This window comes from Stylophora pistillata, chromosome 6 (assembly GCF_964205215.1).
Source record: "Stylophora pistillata chromosome 6, jaStyPist1.2, whole genome shotgun sequence".
NCBI classification, from domain to species: domain Eukaryota; kingdom Metazoa; phylum Cnidaria; class Anthozoa; order Scleractinia; family Pocilloporidae; genus Stylophora; species Stylophora pistillata.
Window position 1 is genome coordinate 5,613,529 of NC_142524.1, and position 19,292 is coordinate 5,632,820.

Below are 19,292 nucleotides of genomic sequence, written 5' to 3' on the forward strand. Positions count from 1 at the left end.
CGAAGCCTCTTTATAGAAGAAGTAGGGTCCAGAGTTCTCTTTTCAGTCTTTTCACCAACAAAAAGGTTAATCCAAAGATAAAATACTCAACGAAGTTTCAGCCTCCAAAGCGCTCATTAACCATAAGAAATCCTTGCACGAAAATCGAGCGATAGCGCCGCCATCTTGGCGGGAAACAAACATGCCTGCAGAAGAGCCAAATTGCTTCGAGCCAGAACGCATTGAAAGACTTAGCAGTTTGAGAAGGTCGACTGCGTTCGAAGTATACTTAGCTAGAGAAACTGCAAGAGAGCGTTGTCTCAAACAGCTCGAATCAGAAAACAGGTTTACGGAGTCTATTTCATGAAATTTGTACTTCCTGCTCTTTGATGATTTCCTATGGTTAGTAAGCGCTTCGGAAGCTGAAACTTTGGCGAGATTCCATCTTTGTATTAACCTTTTTGTTGGCGAAAAGAAAAATAGGTGCTTTTCTAGACACTACGTCCTCTTTAATGAGGTGGGAAATTACTAAGAGAATCCAGTTAACCAAGCAAAAACAAAATAAAAAACAAAATAGCTAGGTATCAAATCTTTGACAAAATGTTTGGGGCAACCTCAACTTTCTTTTAATTTCTTTAATCAACCTTTTCGTTACAATATAGATTCTTTAGTAGATATAGTATCGTACATATTTATGAACATAAAGGATGGGACAGGATGGAAATACAAGCTACATAACTACCTCTTTCTAACCGAGTTTCAGTGTAACTTGCAATACAGCCCAAGAAAAACGATTCAGTTAGATATTTATTTTATCTCTGGGTTGAAAAAAGAGGCTGGGGGAGGATTTTAATTCAAGCAAACTTTTGAATTTAGGGGGCTATACGGTGAAGTACGGCCCATCAAATAAACCAATCATAGCGTACTCACTAACTGAGATGTAACAAAAATTGTGCATTGATCTCCATCTGGTTATTTTAGGCAAGGTGCCCTTGGATTTTTGTCTGGGATTTTACCCATGCTCCTTTAAAAGAACATGATAAAATCATAATCGATATAATGCAATGTTTTTTCTTGGCTTGTAGCAATCCTTGTCTCCCGGAAATAACTTAATTCCTCGATGCTCTAAGCGAAGGACTTTTTCAACATATGTGACGTTTTGTCTGGACATCATAAACTCATTTAACTTTGGATCTAAAGAATTATCCCCCATTACACCAAACGCTCCCACCACTCCATACTTCTTACTCCAACAACAGCCCACTGTCCACATCGAGTTTGGAATTGCGATCCTTTTTCCGAGGTTCACATTTTTATGGAACCATTTCACGTTTTGCACTGACTTACCCACCCCTGTTATTTTACCTTGAGTATTAAGTATCTCATTAAATTGAACCTTAGATGTACCAGTGATCAGGTAAAGGGTTCCGCCTTTTAGAGAACAAAAGTCCCGAGCATATTTTACTATTTTCATTTCGTACACTTTCCACTGACCTCTGTTGAAATTGTCAATTTGTGGTACGCAGTTGGTGTAAGTGAAGGTGGCACGGGTACTTTGGTCGCTGTACGCTAAGATACCGAAAGGAACGATGTGGCCCCTGTCATATTCAGACGGCTTGGGTTGATTCTTGTACAGGGCACTGCTTCCTTGAAGAATAACCGCTCCTAATTATAAGAGAATTTTGAATTAAAATTTAAATGTTCTCATGCTCTCTTCCCTCATCGTGGTTGGGTTGGTTCTTTTATAAGGCTATTTATCTATCTATCAATAAACACACACACGGGCGCACGTGCACACACACACACACACACACACACACACACACACACACACACACACACATATAGAGACCCGTTTTTAAAAACACTGCAAATTTGTGAATACCTTTTCTTTTCCATAAGGTCGTAGTAGTAGCAAGTATGTTAAATATTGTAAGAAATAGACAACTTTTTTGAGAGACATGTTTCGGCATGCCAGAGGTAACTCTGGACATGCTTATGCCATCTTCAATCAATGAGTAACAGATCGTGAGTAATTATATAACAGACAAGTAGATGAATAAAATATTTACAGTATGATGTAATACAAAAGCGGGTACTAATTACAACGTGACACCAAACATCAAAGGTGTAAACTAAAAAGCTAGAAAAGAGTTATAATGCTGTAATTGTTTGTTAAGTTCAGACTGGTTTGATCTGATTTATATAAAAAGCTTCTTTTAGTTTTAAATCAATTGAGTTGTTAGCAGAATCCAGAATACTTAAGCAAGAAAGGGAGTATTTGTTCTCACAAGAAGGAGATGTGTTGAAACGCTTAAAAATATGCGAGTTTTTATCGCTTTCCGTGTGCTCCTTTATCCTAGTAGAGAAGTGGCGACTAGTTTCGCCAATATAAAAAAATTTGAAGAAAAAAGATGTATTTATAAATATTATTTTTAAATTTACGTTTTTTAATATGAGTATATATATATTCAGTATAATTTCAGAGCTGAGCAAAGAGTTTCCAGCAATCTGACTGGTCGAGCGGTTCCTTATATGACGCTATATAAACCGCTCCACGCGGTTTATATAGGCGGTTTATATAAAATGTTAAATTAAAATGTTAATAAATGTTACTAAAATGTTATGATTTTAGAAATTTCTCTGTTGTTCAGCTCTGAAATTATACTAAAACAATTATTCGCCTCAGGTTCGGTGAATATTGTGGAATAATCCCCTTGACTTCGTCTCGGGGATTATTCGACGATATTCACCAAACCTGAGGCGAATAATTGTTATGTATATATATGTAAAAAACCTTATCGTCGAATCGGAGAGTGCTCTACAATCATGGAGCTTTGTAAACAAATCACGGAGCTTTGTTAATATATATGTATGTATATATGATATGTATACGTATATATTTAACAAATGGTAAACACCACAGCGCACACTATATTCTACACTGAATAAAACAAAATATGATGAGATAAGAGCTTCTTTCTTAAAAAGTCAATCCTAAAAGACGAAAAACGAAACAAAGTTTGGGTTGTCAGCGCGGCCATTTTGTTCGCCTTCTGTCCGTTGTATTTTTGCCTTATAATGTATATGCCGTGGCATGTTTTGCGCGTTCTTTTGCCCTAAAATAGAACAGTAGCTGAATAAGAAATTTTTTTGCCTAAATTGCATTATCACAAAAGTAAATTATTATAACAAACTAACTAGCCACCTAACCTGGCCTCCGAGTCAGTCTCCATGAGTCACCATGTCTTTGTACCCTGGCTGCCTTGGCTTGCTTGGCGGTAATCTTGTATACTGCGTAACGTGCAATTCCCCAATCATTATCATAGAAAGTGGCGTAATGATTGTCTTGGCAAATGGAGAAAGTAACATGATTCGGCACTGGAAAGACTGGTTTACGACGACCCAGTGAGAAATCTATAAGTGTGCACGCTCGTACCCGGCGACGTACTGGTTGTTCACCCAAGTGTTTCCCCTGCTCATCATAGTCTTTGACAAAAGAGAAAGTTTTTCTTTTTGTTTAAATTACCACGATTCTCAAAATTATGCTAAATTTTGTTAATTATAATGCTATCCTCCATTGATTACTTTCTAAGGGGTCCGTGTGTTATTCCTCCATTGAATTATCATTCTTGAACAATGATGAGAGTTGAAATTTCAATCTCAGGCTGTATTCTTTTGTCACCCCTTATCGGCAGTCACTTTTCTATAATCCCCTCTTTAAAATCTGTTAGCGACAGCTGACTCCCCTTCTTTCGTTCCCACTGAGTAGCATTTGATCCCCCCAAATCCTTAAACCCCCCCCTCCCAAAAAAAAATACTTCGATTATCCCCCCTCCCTCAGCGATAGGAAATGGCCGGTCCCTAATGCAAAATTAATGCTTTATTTTTTCGGTTAGGAAAAAATTGAATATCTTGGATACGCTTTCAATCCGCCGTGAGGACTGAAATTGAAGACAGACAATGGAATTCGAAGAAGGAGGTTCTTTTACTCTCCATACTTCGTAGAAATAACTTCCAGTGTAAACTGCTTTGAAGGGTAGCGTAACCCACCCCGGTTTAGTCAGCGTTTACTTAACGTTCATTAAGTCATCTCCCATCCTCACAAAAAAAGGCGAAAACTTGAAACAAGAAACAATTTTCAATTTGGCTCTGAATGACCCATCGAGCGTACACCAAATATCTCAGTTTTTTTCTTATCCTCAAAATGCAACATCTGCTCGTAACTACTAGAATCCTTTAAAAAGTAACGTGAAATTAAAAATTGAAGTTCATAACAAGTTCTTTCATTCACTGTAAATTTTTTTCAACAGGTAACTGATTTTGTTTAGAAGTACATGTACATAGTTCAAAATTTGTCGATCGGAAATCAAAATGTGAAGGTTTTCTAGTGTCGGAATCACATTAACAACCGACACAGAGTCTACCATAATATAAATTTTAAAAGTAACTGCCGCACTTTAATGTGGGTCTATTGAAGAACTACACCGTTTGAAACGGAGAAAAAAATTTCCGCCGGAAAATAGATTGCGAGGGCTTCCGCCCGCTCGTGATTGAGTTACAGTCTCAGATAGCCTATTCGGGCGTAATGCTTAATCAGTGAATACGGTATGCGTGTGCGAAAGGGATGAGGCATAAAGGGAAGACTTTTTACCTTTTCCTGAGGTTTTTGTAAGATTCTGTGCGGCCCAGGTAAAAGTGGTTAGCTGAACTGCTATGAACAACGCCATAAGGAAAGCGAAACCACGAAAGTTCATCTTCCCCATATTGTCACAAAAGTGTATAACTATCCAAACTTATCTGGTGAGCTATTGTGCTCTCCTCACTATGCTACGTTCTTCTGAACTTTTAATTTAAGAGTTTTGTGATGGGGGTTCTGAGCTGTACCGTAATCTACTCGTCACGATTACCACATAGGACATGATTCATGGCATCTTAATGGATCCCGTGGTTATTTTCTTACAAGCTAAAAGGACTGCTCGAAGTGAAGATGTGCAAGCAGGTAATAGAGAGGAGCTTTTAAGGCATCAGTCGGATTGAATAACCAGTTGACTTTGACCCTGATTCTAATGGCCCTGGTCATTTCTTGACGTAGCAAACCTGTTTGTTCAAAAAAAAAAAAAAAAAAAAAAAAACTTTCGTGGAAATTTTTATACAAGAGTGGGTCTTCAACTGAGTCAGCAGTCTATATATCTCCTTCAAACCCTCAAAAAGTAATTAGATATAATTGCCTGAAACCTGTCACTTAGATATTCACTTTGTAAACAACTAACGAAAAGAAATTTTCTTCTTACTTACGGTACTTGATTTTGTCATGAATGGTAATCTAGGGCTAACAAGATTGTGCTAATGGGGGTCATCATGGGGCAGGATGGGTGGACACCATGCATTATTCATAACCAAATTCGAAGGCGACTTCGCTTAGAGCAGCCCTTAATTAGAGAAGAATGGACCAAAATGGGCCAACTAGGCTTCATAAAACTCACTTTTCTGAGTATCGGAAGTGATTGCTTCTAAATCAATGCACGGCTTTTTGAAGATTAAAGATGTATCTACAATTTGCGCCTAAAATGAACGATTTTTACGAAGTATTATCCTTTTGAACTTGAGAATACACTAAATTCGGGCATTTTTAGTATGGACTCATTTTCCTGAAAACCCTTACTACCCTTGAATAATCAACGCGCGACAAATAAAAGATTAATCTTTACTCCCACAGAATCCGTTTTAAGTTTGAAAATTGGCCGGTGGGAACCTCTATCCATTTCAGTTTGAAAAGTTGTAGTCGAAATTGCGTTCAAAAATGCCGCTCTCTGACCGAGCGAGCCATTGTCTTTAGCTTAGCCATGAATAACAATACACCTTTTTTGACTTTGGACCTTTTCTGGCTTTTAATGGTTGAAAAGGGAGATAGCATTGCTCCTTGGAAGACCTTTCTAATCAAATGGTACAATTGAAGAAAGTTTTTACGGTGGAATCTTTTTCAGATAGAGGCCAATCTTTAAGACTCGCAGATGGAAAAGAATTTCGCCTGAAGTCCTTACTAACACCCCCAGAACACAGACTCTGTCATTTAGATCTTGTCGTGCAGGGATTGACAAGCATCCAGTGTTATCAAAGGACGAAACATTAGTTACAGGCACAAGCTAAATAAAAAGTTTGACAAACAGAATGATGACCACTAAGAATGATAATCACTTTAAACCTTTATTTTTCAGTCGAGTTATTTTCGATCGAGTGTCATTAAACCGATCAAGGTAATAAAAAAAAAAATTAAAAAAAATCAGAAGAAAGATAAAGATCTTTGAGAACCGATAAGAACTCAAAGTAAAAACAACCAGTTTGCTTTCAGCGCGGGAAAACCCGGAAAAACGCGGGCGGCCAAGTCGGTTTTAGTTTTGCATCTGATTGGCTGAGAAAGTGGCGCGAGCTTTCTGGACCAATCACAGAACGAAGTAAAGAAAAAGCTCTGCAATTCCGGCTTCCTATTCGAAACTCAATCAAAATTCTCTTCCGATAATAATAAAAACCCTAATTATGATCTACGATGAAACGAGCTCTTCTAACAAATAAATTTTCCTAACTACATATATCGCCATCTACAGTTATAGATCTCACCTAATATTTTCATAATAAATCGACCTACTAAATAATGTCTAAATCTAAGTTATCTTTAAAATACTTATATAACTAAAAAAAAAAGCTTTTTTCCTCGTTTATCTCTAACATTCGATACCAGATATACGGCCCCTAAAATTTAAGAAGACAAGGAACAACTACTTTAAAACATTCCTTTTTTTCAATATCGCACAAATCTAATGGGATGCAAAGTAGACAAAATGCTGCTTTCGTTAAAAGACAGTGTAACGCCGTAAGTTGGTTTTAAAATTAAACACGTTCTTTCGACTTTTGAATGTCACTTGTTACAGTCAAATGAAGAATTTGGGCTATATAGCTTCATTTTTGGCTTCAGAAGCTCATAGCCACTTTAAAAATAATTATTTGTAAAAATGCATTGTCAGTGAAAAAAAAAAAACAACTAACTCTTTGTGATAAAAAATAGCTTGTTTCCTCCCCCTTGTAAAATATTTTGGAAAGTATAAAAGCGATCCTCGCAGTAATGAACCTTACTTATATAATTGTGGAAATAAGGCCACCACTACAAAAGTAGGGTTCAGTACTGCGTGGATCGCTTCATACATTTCATGGAACCGCAGTACACATATATGATTTTCATATATTCATATTCATTGATATCTTGGGTAGTTTTGGTTTTACACCAGATTGCAGTTAAAATGTTAATAATATACGCGTATGAATTGAATAAAGAGGTCTTTTATCCTTTGACCCCATGCCCGTGTTTTTAGCAAATGAAAAACACCATTTTTGTATAGACAACGAGCAGGTTGGCAAGGTGAGTAAAGCGGCCATGAGCAAAGCGGCCATGAGCAAAGCGGCCATGAACAAAGCGGCCATGAGCAAAGCGGCCATGAGCAAAGCGGCCATGAGCAAAGCAAGAGGTCGGCAAGGGATCTGGTGCTAACTTTTATTAGTGCCAGGCCCCTTACAACCTTTGCAGACCTCTCGCCTAGCGCTGATCAAGTTCACCCTAGGCCTTAAACTCTTTCGCGGAAAAAGAAATGCTCATGGCGAAGGACTTAAAATAATGGCCTGCTCGCAAAGTATCTTCTGTACGACATCAGTCATCAAGGACTTTGAGCGTCAAGTGAAGATAAAGCGGTTTTTGTGTAAATAGATTTAACCTCTTGCGATGAAAATCCGTCGGTTTCTGATAGCTGAAAAAAGAAATTGTTGATTAAGACCTTGAGAAAGTGGTATCGGAATACAAACAACTGCTGACGGACAGAAAAATATTCAGACAGACAGAAAGCCGTGAGTCAGTCAAATAAACAGCCGGACGAAGTCAAAAATCAGTTGGTCAGACAGACAGGCATTCAGATAGAGAGAAAGTCAATGACCATCAGATGGTCATAAAGTCAGTCAGATGGAGTGCCTGACAGTCAGACAGACAGAAAAAAGCAACTGCACAGTCGATGACGGGTAAACACAGTGCTATATGACCTATTACCGCCCTCGTGTTTGAGTTTCGTTCTACGGTCCCTTTTCCAGGTACAGGTGCACACCATCAGCAGCGCTTATGAAAATAGGTATTGAAATCACTGTAAGCGTCTTGCTCAAGAACGCAAGACATTATTCGGGACTATGGCTCAGATCCAGGCCCTTTCAATATGATCTCACGGCCGCCGCTTTTATCTGTACAGACTCTTTAGTCATTCAAATAGCTTAAAATTGCTGCAGTCTTTACTTACAGTTCAATACAGGCAGGACCAGGTTTAAATTCGTCCTGTTCCATGAATGCAAAACACCTTGTGCTCACTACATCCTTTTTGGGTTTGTAATGTTTGAACTCAAAGAATATCGCTGTACCTAAGGGGTGACAACAATGAGAAGTCTCAGTAACACGTTTACACTACCCAATACCTAAAAATCAATTCTCCCTTCTGGTCACTATACATTAACTTGTAAATATGTTGGGAGAATTTGGGTTTTATAAGAAGGTAACTTCTTTTACCTTGGAAGTTTGTCAAGTTTTGTCACCTGATTTATTGACACGGTGAGGCAAAGTTTTACATTAGGTTTTAACTGCTAAGGGTAAAACAGATAAGGCTAGATTTGTCAGAATAAATAAAACATGTCAAACGTGAGAAACATGTGAAACATTCTGAAGGGGGTGTGTGGAAAAAGCTCCTCATTGTGAATTCTGATAGACTGCAGGATTCCCCTTTCAAATTGTCCTGTATTGCCTTGTGGAATGTTGCCTCAGGGATTTTTTGTGTGTTCCATTTTGCTTAAATTCTAAACCATTCAAACAATGTTTGGTAGAAGGAAAACAGCTGGACATGGGGTCACCTGGACCGACAAGCACCCGAAAGAAGCCAGTGGCACTCTTTGGGCAAGGCCTTATGTGTTTCACAACACGAAGAGGATTAATTTGGTAGAAACAAAGCTTGTAATTTTCAAATCAATGGCACTGTACTGAGGACTTCAGTTTAATTACTTGAAATAAATTTGTGAACAAATGAATCAAACCTTCTTCTAACTTTTTAGTACAATTTTCTGCAGTCTTAACTGGCTGTGATTGGTGGAATTCCCTGGTTTATTTTTTTTTTAAGTCCTCATTTTGACAATGTCTTTTTTTGACAAAGAGCCCAACAGATGTAATATGTGGAATTCTAAAACTAAAAGAGTACAATAACTCTAACCTCTTGGAAGTTTCTCTATAGGTTTTTGAATTTCTACATCAACATCGAAGTTGATAAACTTCCCATTACTTCTGTTTGATACGGGTGTGTCCTGAGCTGGGGTGACATTCACACTGTTGGCATCTATGAAAGGAAAACACTCAATAGTTCAATAAAAAGCTACTGCATTCATTTCTTAGCCCCTCACACCCCTGATATCAGTATGCATATTCTCCATACTGTTCTCTATAAATTCCCTTAGGTGTCGACAAGGAGAATTTGTGTTACAATCAAGAGCTGTTTATTAGTTGGTGATCATTTTCTTTATTCTCATGGTCCTATGCGTGATTCAGCCGAGGGGTTACTGTAAGGATAAATTTGATACTAGTCACTTGTTAGGGGTTAAAGGCATAAGTTGCACGTTGATATAGTAATTAATGGTTACCTTTCACAGAAACAGTAAAAAATGGATTAATGTACACATGGGCATCCTTTAGTCCAATCTGGTTGATTCGCACCACAAGACGATGAACTCCCTCTTCATATGGGATCCGAGGTAACAATGATCCTCCTTCAGCTTTAAAACAAGAAAAAAGATAAATATCGCTCTATAAGAAAATAAAAATGTAAAAAAAAAACAAAAACAAAATCAAACGTATAACACATGTAAGCTCAACTGAGTACTGTTTATACTGATAGTTCTCTTCTGTAAGTTTCTAGCCCTCCTTCATAAAACAATGGTGAGCCAAATTGCTATTTTATTGAATTTCTGTACACTAGCTAGGCCTTTACACATTCTGCCGGCAGAATTTCCAGCATAATAGGGCCTCAGGAGCAGAATATTCGATTGGGGCATAATCCGAGCAGAATAGGCAATTTTTGGCCATTTTGCATATTCTGGGGCCTGGGAATCAGTCTGAGAGGGAGCTGGGCACAAGCATCTGAGCAAAACAAGATGGCGGTCTGTGACAGTGGATGGACAAAGACATTTCTGATAATATAGGTTCACGGTTGCCCCAGACTCTTTTTAGAAGTTATTACCCATGTTAGTTTTAAGGATTAAATAATAAATGCGCATATGTTGGGTTCTGGAAAGGCGATATAATGTCTTATTTATCATGTTTGAGTATTTTGAACCCAGGAATATCGATTTTTACAGAAGCATAATTCGAGCATAATAGTACTTTTGGAGCATAATCTCGAGCAGAATAGCCTTTTTTGGAGGCAATTATTTTGAGCAGAATAGCCTTTCTTTCGAGCAGAATGTGTAAAGGCCTAACACCAGCCTTTTTAATCTGATAGTGAAAAACATGTTTAAAAACAATTGTAACATCATGGAATTTTCACTCAATTAAAAGCGAGGCTAGTTTTCATGGCACAAGTCAGACTAATAATCAGGCCCACCTCTGAATTAATTTGGGTGACTAATGCCCTTTCTGAAAATGGGATCATCATGAGCAGTGTAAGTAATTTTGTGATGCATGCTCTACTGTACAATTACTGATAGAAAAGAAAACTATAGATATTAATTAATAGTGATGTCAGTAATACCTTGGATGCCTAGGATCTTAGATTTTGTTCAAGCATTAAAAAAAAAAAGGAAAAAAAAATTACCAACTGAAGATGTATGCTCACTCCCATTCTCGTCTCCATATTCTGTTACATCATCAGCATCAGCAACAAAACTGAATTTGTAAACATCATATAATCAATGGTATGTAATGGAACAGTTCAATGTGTGAGCTAGGATTTACAATTTCAGTCAGCTTATCTAAATGTTTGAGGCTACACTGGACAGAAAAAAAAATTGTGAGCTTTCTATCCTTCAGATGGCTGCAGTACAGTGTTTGAGAGACAGTTAACATCAAAACTTGACAAAATGACCCTGGCTAAGGACATGGGAGGCTTCAACCCTCCTGTGATTAAGACAGGGCTTATCAGGTCACATGCATGACCAATCTGCTGTGCTCCTCATTCTAGCAGAGAAAAAAGTTTAATTTTTTCCACATGGTGTTATAGGTATCAGAAATAGGAAGCCAACTATAATCACATAGCTTGACATGTCTCAAATGAATTTATCTCTGGTGGTAGCCCAGTCACAAGCAACAAACTAAAACTTACCCAATGATCTTTACTATAAATAAATTAGCTAAACATTTTCAGAAATGGAATAAGCTTTTGCCACATATCGTTTTGTGGGATGGGTGTCCAGACAATGTAAAGTAGCATACGAAGTCAATTTTATTGTAAAGCACACAATTTCGCTATATACTGTTATTAAGGTACTGTAAGTAATTTATGTAACATATTGAAAGGAGTGTAATATGTCATTACGTAACATAAATGTAGAGTATCGTGTAGATAGTGGAAGTAATTGATAGTAAGTCATCTGCTGTAATCAAGTTTATTGTAAACTATACTTTGTTTGTGGTGTGTTCTCAGTAAACTATTGTAAGCAACGTACTGTAACTGAGTCCTGTAGTGTATTGTAAGTAGAGTAATGTTTTGTAAAATGCCAAAAAAATAAAGAAAATTACAAAAAAAAAAAAATGATCTTTACTATGACTAACCTACTTTTAGGTTCTTCAATCCTGACTGGAAAAGGACTATTCCAACCTACATTTAAGTTTCTCAACACTGCGAAAAAAAAAAGAGTTGATAAGTTTAAAATGCTGCAGTTTAAAATGTTGTAAAATTATAATAATTATTTTAAAAAGACATTGTGATACCAGTTAATAGAAATATCATATACTGAAGTTGGCTTCATAGGAATAACATTGGAACCATTTTTTGCATGTTGCAAAACTTAAGTGGTTGCAACATGGGAGAGGGGTACAGTATAACCATTAGGCAGCTGCATGCCTCCTACAAAGAGGTTGTACCAATTGTTTCTAATTTAATAAGTCTGGAGTAATCAGATACTGGCCAATTGGAAAACTGTCAGGCAAGGAGCTGTGTCAGTATACTATGAAATAAATTAATTGCACTCTCACCTTCACCAACTTTCTTGATATCATCAAATGAAATCTCATCGTCTCTGGCCTTATGTGAATTAAAATTAAAAACTCCATTCAAGACTAATTATGAAAGCAATTATTGATTGAAACTAACCAGTTGATTTACTTCACAATTTTAGTGCCCCCCATGCAATTGGAATAGTAATTTTTATCATCACACTGCACAATGTAGAGTACAAATAGTACATGAATTGAGTAAAAATATCATGAAACATTTGTACTCCAGAGAGCTGTAAATAAATATCTGTGAAATTTGCCTAGATTGAAATAACAATTTGGCATGTTGGATAATAAAATTAATCTCTTTGAAAGGTTTTGTTGTGTAGTATCACTGAGTATTCTTATTAGTTGTTTGTATTTTGACTCACCCTACGGGCTTGTCATAATATGGCACAACTCATAAAAATACTCAGTGATACTACACAACAAAATGTTTAATAATAAGATATATAAATCAAACTTAATATCAAATGTGTTTGGAAGAGATTTTGCTGAGGTGTACCAAAGTGACCTAAAATAAAAGAATCTGAGGCTGTCTGATAGGAATATTTTGATGGCATGCGGAATATTTTGATGGCATGCGGAATATTTCGATGGCATGCGGAATATTTTGATGGCATGCGAAATATTTTGATGGCATGCAGAATATTTTGATGGCATGCGGAATATTTTGATGGCATGCGGAATGTTTTGATGGCATGCGGAATGTTTTGATGGCATGCGGAATGTTTTGATGGCATGCGGAATGTTTTGATGGCATGCGGAATGTTTTGATGGCATGCGGAATATTTTGATGGCATGCGGAATATTTTGATAGCATGCGGAATATTTTGATGGCATGCGGAATATTTTGATGGCATGCTACAGTCATGCTGCACTCCGCAAACTGTATGGTCTTTACCGTGTTGTTCTAGATTCACATACTAGTTGACCTTGCGTTTAAATGTACTGTTACTTCAAGCTGCTATTTAATTGAAATCAAGCCTTAAATAGTCAACAGAAGTGAAATAATTGCATCTTATGTTGTCACCCAGCAAAAATGTCTTAAGAAGTGACTATAATTAATTTTGTGTCAGATAAAGAAAAATACACATATGTGGTACATTATACAGAACCCACTGTTTGAATGATTTTCTCCAAGATTTTTACTTGTGCAGAAAGAATAACACAAATTGATATAAAGTATTTAAGAATAAATATTAGCGAGAAAAACACACAACGTTTCGATGACTCCATGTCATCATTCTCAAGTGAGAAGAGAATAAAAATGAATAGTTAATTTATATATACCGTACGAAGGTGACAACGTAAAAAGTTAAAAATATTTTTAAAAATTTAAATAAATAATTGTGCGTGTTGAGTTCATAAATGTAAACTATTAAATAAATAATTTCGCGCATATGGAATCCGATTGTTTGTTCAAAGTGGGCTTCATCTTCTTTATGAAAAGCATTTCATGAACTAAACAGTCCAGTTTCCCGGTGCACTTTTTAAGTACGTTGAAACACTTGGTCAGGTCGCCGATGGTTTGTAGGCCGTGGTCGTTCTTTAGATGTTTGCCGATGGCTGAATTACGGTGCTCATCAATACGTTGATGTAAATGCCAGCTGGTGTACCCGACTTACTCTGCATTGCACAGATCACATTTATAATTATATACAACGCATTGTTGGCTAACTATAGGAGGTTTAGGCTCACGCATTCTGAGATCTTCACAGATTTTGCGACTCTTCAACACAGGTGTGATCGATTTTGTTGCTTAGATCTGATATTTGCCTTTTCACTGTGTCAGCTGACTTTTGATCTTTAAAAGGCAAAACCACTTGGTGAACAGCATTTTCGTTGATGGATATTTGAGCTTGCACTCCAGGGTTTTCCAACCTAACTGAGGTGACAAAGTGAGAGATGGTGGAATTGATGAGGTGGTCGGGATACTTGAGGTTTGTAAACATCATCTTTAGATGATCACATTCAGATTTGAAGGACTCCCCTGTGGACGACAGGCGGAATGCACGATTCAACATGGTCTTGAGTAGTGATTTCGTGTACCTTTGATCAACGTGGCTCTGGTGATGAAGCAGTAGGCCTGTATTTGTTGGTTTCCGATAAACACTAGTTTCTAGTTTACAGTTTTTCTTGAGCACTTCCATACCGACAAAAGGTAACTTGTTTCCAGATGCTAGCTCCATGATGAAGTGTATGGACGGATGTCAGTTATTTATCACAAGTGTACCAGCGGCAGAAGATTTATGATCAATGCTAAATAACTGCCATCCATCCATACACTTCATCATGGAGCTAGCATCTGGAAACAAGTTACCTTTTGTCGGTATGGAAGTGCTCAAGAAAGGCTGTAAACTAGAAACTAGTGTTTATCGGAAACCAACAAACACAGGCCTACTGCTTCATCACCAGAGCCACATCGATAAAAGGTACAAGAAATCACTACTCAAGACCATGCTGAATCGTGCATTCCGCCTGTCGTCCACATGGGAGTCCTTCAAATCTGAATGTGACCATCTAAAGATGATGTTTACAAACCTCAAGTATCCCTACCACCTCATCAATTCCACCATCTCTCACTTTGTCACCTCAGTTAGGTTGGAAAACCCTGGAGTGCAAGCTCAATTATCCATCAACGAAAATGCTGTTGACCGAGTGGTTTTGCCTTTTAAAGATCAAAAGTCAGCTGACGCAGTGAAAAGGCAATTATCAGATCTAAGCAACAAAATCGATCACACCCTTCAACCCATGTTGAAGAGTCGCAAAATCTGTGAAGATCTCAGAATGCGTGAGCCTAAACCTCCTACAGTTAGCCAACAATGCGTTGTATCAAACAACAACAACTACTTTATCATCTACGGGTTTATGTCGAATTAATTTGATGGCCTGCTCCCAGTTGGCTTGTTAGCTCAATTGGTAGAGCGCTGCACTAGTATCGCAGAGGTCAGTGGTTCGAGTCCCGTACAGGCCTGAAATTTTTTTCAGGTCTGATTTTCACTATTGCTCAAATAGTGCTTTACTGCGAAGGATCGTGCTCATATACGTAAATGCGTTGTATATAATTATAAATGTGATCTGTGGGATGCAGAGTATGTCGGGTACACCAGCCGGCATTTACATCAATATATTGATGAGCACCGTAATTCAGCCATCAGCAAACATCTAAAGAACGACCACGGCCTACAAACCATCGGCAACCTGACCAAGCATTTCAACATACTTAAAAAGTGCACCGGGAAACTGGACTGTTAAGTTCATGAAATGCTTTTCATAAAGAAGATGAAGCCCACTTTGAACAAACAATCGGATTCCATACGCGCGAAACTATTTATTTAATAGTTTACATTTATGAACTCAATACGCGCAATTATTTATTTAAATTTTTAAAAAAATTTTTAACTTTTTACATTTGTCACCTTTGTACGGTATAAATTAACTATTCATTTTTATGCTCTTCTCACTTGAGAATGATGACATGGAGTCATCAAAACGCTGTGTGTTTTTCTCGCTAATATTTATTCTTAAATGTTTAACAAAATCCAATGTCATTTGATATAAAGTAAAACAAACAAAAATAACCACAGCTAAAATTCACCTGTGTGGATAGTAATGTCTTGCTTCTTTTCTCAAAACAAGCTGACATTTTAAGCATCAGTTTCTATAGAAAAAAAACTACTTTTAATTATTCAGTTTCTTATCAATGAAATAAAATTTAAAAATTATGTAATATATGCAAATAGCTCTAGATCTGGTATTCTTGAGCAACTGAATAAGGTATATTGCTTGTTCCAAATAGAACAAATCTACTTGGCAAATTCTGTGGAATTTGTTCCAAAATGATATGTCATTTCATATAAATAATGCTAATTTGAGCATGTATGCCAACCACCATCAGATGTATGTCACGGGGAAGAAGCATGACGTTGTCGCGCAAAGTATCAAGATACATGGAGAGAAAGCTCTATCCTGGTACAAGAACAACTATCTCTCAACCAACCCAGAAAAGTTCCAGCTATTAACGATCACCCCGAGAAATGTTGACAAAGACAACGATAACCAAAATTTTTCTGTACTAGATGGTCATACAATTAACAGAATGGGGGAAATAAGGCTTTTAGGAGTTAAAATAGATGAAAAATTGAGTTTTACTAGTCATATCAGTGATCTATGCTCTAAGGCCAGTCAAAAGTAGGGGTCCTAGTGAGGCTATGCAATTTGATACCCTGTAGTGCTAAACTATCACTTTTCAGGTTTTCAATTCTGCCCCATCTAACCTACTGTCATTTAGTATGGCACTTTTGTAATGCATCGGATCGGAGAAAGCTTGAGCGGATTCAGGAGCGAGCACTTAGGGCGGTGTACAAAACTAGATCAGCGTCCTATCAAGAACTCTGCTAAGTCGTGCCAAACTACCGACGTTGAACAATCGGCGCCTACAAGACATTGCCACTTTGATGTTTAAAGTTAAGCACAGTCTCGTACCTGAGAATATTTCTGACTTATTTAATATAAAGAACACTCAATATAATTTACGGAACAGTGACTTTGAACTGCCAAGATTCGAAACTGTAAGATTTGGTAGGAATTCTATTAAATATATGGGACCTCTCCTCTGGTCGAAGTTACCAAGACACCTAAGAACGATAGAAACTCTAAATTCGTTCCAGAAGAACATAAGAAAAGTCGACCTTTCAACTCTCGTTGAAATTTAAAACTTAACTAAATAAATTTATAATCTTTGTAATTATCTACTGTAAATAACTATCATCTACATTTGTAAATGTATGTGACTTTTAAATTTTTTAGTGTCCCCCATTAGCTTATAGCTAAAAACATAGACACTCTTTCATTCATTCATTGGCCCTCTCTGTACCAATATTATTTTTCTACAGTGGTTGTCATCTTGTCAAGTTTTAAAATTTATCTGTTTGCATTCATTTGAAAGCACTGGAGTGTGTCCAGCTAAAAGATAGCCAAAACAACTTGTCTGCTCAATGGATATATGTACTGCCTTTTGCATTAATTACTGTGGCATATGCAACTCAGAATTTTCTTGATAAAAAGGCAAGTTAAGGGTGTATGCTTCAAGATTGATACAGTTAATATCATTTTGGTTAAAATATCGATGTCTACACAATGTAATGAAAATTTAAATACTGTGTCCACAAACCTTCTGTTCCTCTTGAAACATCTTATTTCCCAGAGTACAATGTTTTTTCAAGTCTCTAGCAAGTCTAGACAAAACAACTTTATTTATTAATCTGTGATCATCTACAAGACTTTCATTAACCCCAGAAGAGATTAACATGTAACTTCTCCCTTTAATGCTCACCCATTATCCAGCAAATGGGTAATGAGAAAATTCAAACTTATCAGGCAGAAGTTGACACCTTGATCTAACACCAAATTCTCATAACTTATTTACAAGAAAATGTGTAGCAGTTAGAGGGGAGAACTAACAATCAGAGGTTGGGAGTTACTGGGTTAAAAAATGTTGTGGAAAGAGAAAAGCAAACGGAACAGGTTGGAGAATTTCCTCTGCATCTAAATAAGCTCATTGGTCAATATTGTGGGCACATTACCCCGGCAAATTTAACTCTTTCACTCCCAAAATTGAATGACAGTTACTTCTCCCTGTAAAATTCAAGCCTATACATTACTCAGCATATAGGTAATGAGAGTACTCAAACTCAAAGTTTTTGTCTCTATCTAATGCTGAATTCTTGTAACTACTTAACAAGGAAATATGAAGCAGTTATAGGAAAGAATTCTCTATCTGATCTTGGGAGTAAAAATGTTAATATATTATTATAGTAACAAAGTTATCATTTTTATCAGAAAAATAAAAGATATGATTATCATATGTAGACAGATTTAACTACAAATAGCCTGCAGTTAAATTTTCACCTCTCCTTAAGTGTAACAAAAAAAACAAAAACAAAAAATTAAAATTGTGTAAATTAAGTTACATATATCAAATGAATTTGGCAGGCCCAAGGCCTTCTGAAAAAAAAAAAAAAAAACAATCAAAATTGCCACAAAGGGAATGTTTACATAGTGTTTCAAAGGCAAGACAATGGAGATTTGATTACAACAAAAGAATCACCTGCTAGAGTAGTAAAATATGATGAAACTTGGGTTGTAAGAACTTATTGTTCAAAATGAAACACTTACGTTAAATTTACTCGAATCTAAATTCAAACACACTAAATTTTTATCCCCCCTTATATATCTAAACACGATTACTTCCACAGAGACTCGTGCTGTTGCTACCGGATTTTTTCAACAAATATATGTTAATTCATTCCAAGGTAGCTGTTAATAATCCTCCCAAGCTTATCATGGTACACAGTCTGTTTTCCTTCCTTTCGCCATGAAAAATATTTACATAGTATACGAAAACTATGATCATCTTCTCTTGGGGAACTTTACAGGTATTTTTAACCGTACATACAGTAAATGGTTTAGTAATAAAGACAAAACCAAACTCTTGACAAAAAATTAAATATGTTTTCTGGAAAAATTAAGCCCAAATAATTATAATTGCAACCTCTGAGAGCTTAATTATTTATTCCGCATACGAGAATCGTTCGAAACAGAACCGTTTCATGCAACACCGAAAAATCCTAAAGTTCGATCAGTTCATGCCAAATTCCGCTGACGAAGCTAGCCATAAAGTACCTTATATAAGCGTCGTTACTTTTTATGAGATCGGAGTAAATTACGGAGCAAAATGTGTGCTACATGATTAAAGTGGAAGCAAATAAAATAGATAATATACGGTTTTCATATGCTACCTGGAATACTCCTCGGCGGCTTCCACCAGCTGGCCCCAAGAATCAAAATCCTTTCCTTTCTCAAAAGAGACATACCACTGGTTTATTTGTCTCGACTTTTCAGTCATACTTTCGTCTAGGTATTTTGCAGATCCATCACACAGGTGCTTAAAATTTTCCGATATTGGCTATCGAGATTTGTCAGCAAAAGTACATGGTTTGTTACATGACGTAACTTTTGAACACTCTTGTAT

General features: G+C 36.7%; 2 protein-coding genes across 2 annotated transcripts; both read right to left on the reverse strand.

Annotated features, from left to right (window-relative positions):
* Positions 1-594: 594 nt before the first annotated feature.
* LOC111345556 (uncharacterized) lies at positions 595-5,278 on the reverse strand. The gene is made up of 3 exons (XM_088763301.1): positions 4,634-5,278; positions 3,193-3,468; positions 595-1,644 (listed from the first exon to the last, which is right to left on the reverse strand). Exons 1-3 carry the CDS (start codon positions 4,743-4,745, stop codon positions 1,025-1,027), a joined length of 1,008 nt encoding a protein of 335 aa, XP_088619427.1. The 5' UTR covers positions 4,746-5,278; the 3' UTR covers positions 595-1,024.
* Positions 5,279-6,165: 887 nt separating this feature from the next.
* Positions 6,166-19,257, reverse strand: LOC111323203 (axin interactor, dorsalization-associated protein). Its single transcript, XM_088763302.1, has 10 exons — positions 19,060-19,257; positions 17,433-17,496; positions 15,858-15,920; positions 12,236-12,284; positions 11,813-11,879; positions 10,857-10,927; positions 9,688-9,819; positions 9,264-9,386; positions 8,310-8,427; positions 6,166-7,775 (listed from the first exon to the last, which is right to left on the reverse strand). Exons 1-10 carry the CDS (start codon positions 19,164-19,166, stop codon positions 7,679-7,681), a joined length of 891 nt encoding a protein of 296 aa, XP_088619428.1. The 5' UTR covers positions 19,167-19,257; the 3' UTR covers positions 6,166-7,678.
* Positions 19,258-19,292: the final 35 nt, after the last annotated feature.

Bases quoted from the DNA above. Each gene is read 5' to 3' on its own strand.
- LOC111345556 (XM_088763301.1), bottom strand. From the start codon at position 4,745: ATGGGGAAGATGAACTTTCGTGGTTTCGCTTTCCTTATGGCGTTGTTC. The intron at 3,469-4,633 runs GTAAAAAGTCTT...CTTTTGTCAAAG, and splicing joins TACAAAAACCTCAGGAAAAG to ACTATGATGAGCAGGGGAAA. The intron at 1,645-3,192 runs GTTAGGTGGCTA...TCTTATAATTAG, and splicing joins GAGACTGACTCGGAGGCCAG to GAGCGGTTATTCTTCAAGGA.
- LOC111323203 (XM_088763302.1), bottom strand. From the start codon at position 19,166: ATGACTGAAAAGTCGAGACAAATAAACCAGTGGTATGTCTCTTTTGAG. The intron at 9,387-9,687 runs GTAACCATTAAT...TTCCTTTCATAG, and splicing joins TTTTACTGTTTCTGTGAAAG to ATGCCAACAGTGTGAATGTC. The intron at 8,428-9,263 runs GTTAGAGTTATT...GTCACCCCTTAG, and splicing joins TATAGAGAAACTTCCAAGAG to GTACAGCGATATTCTTTGAG.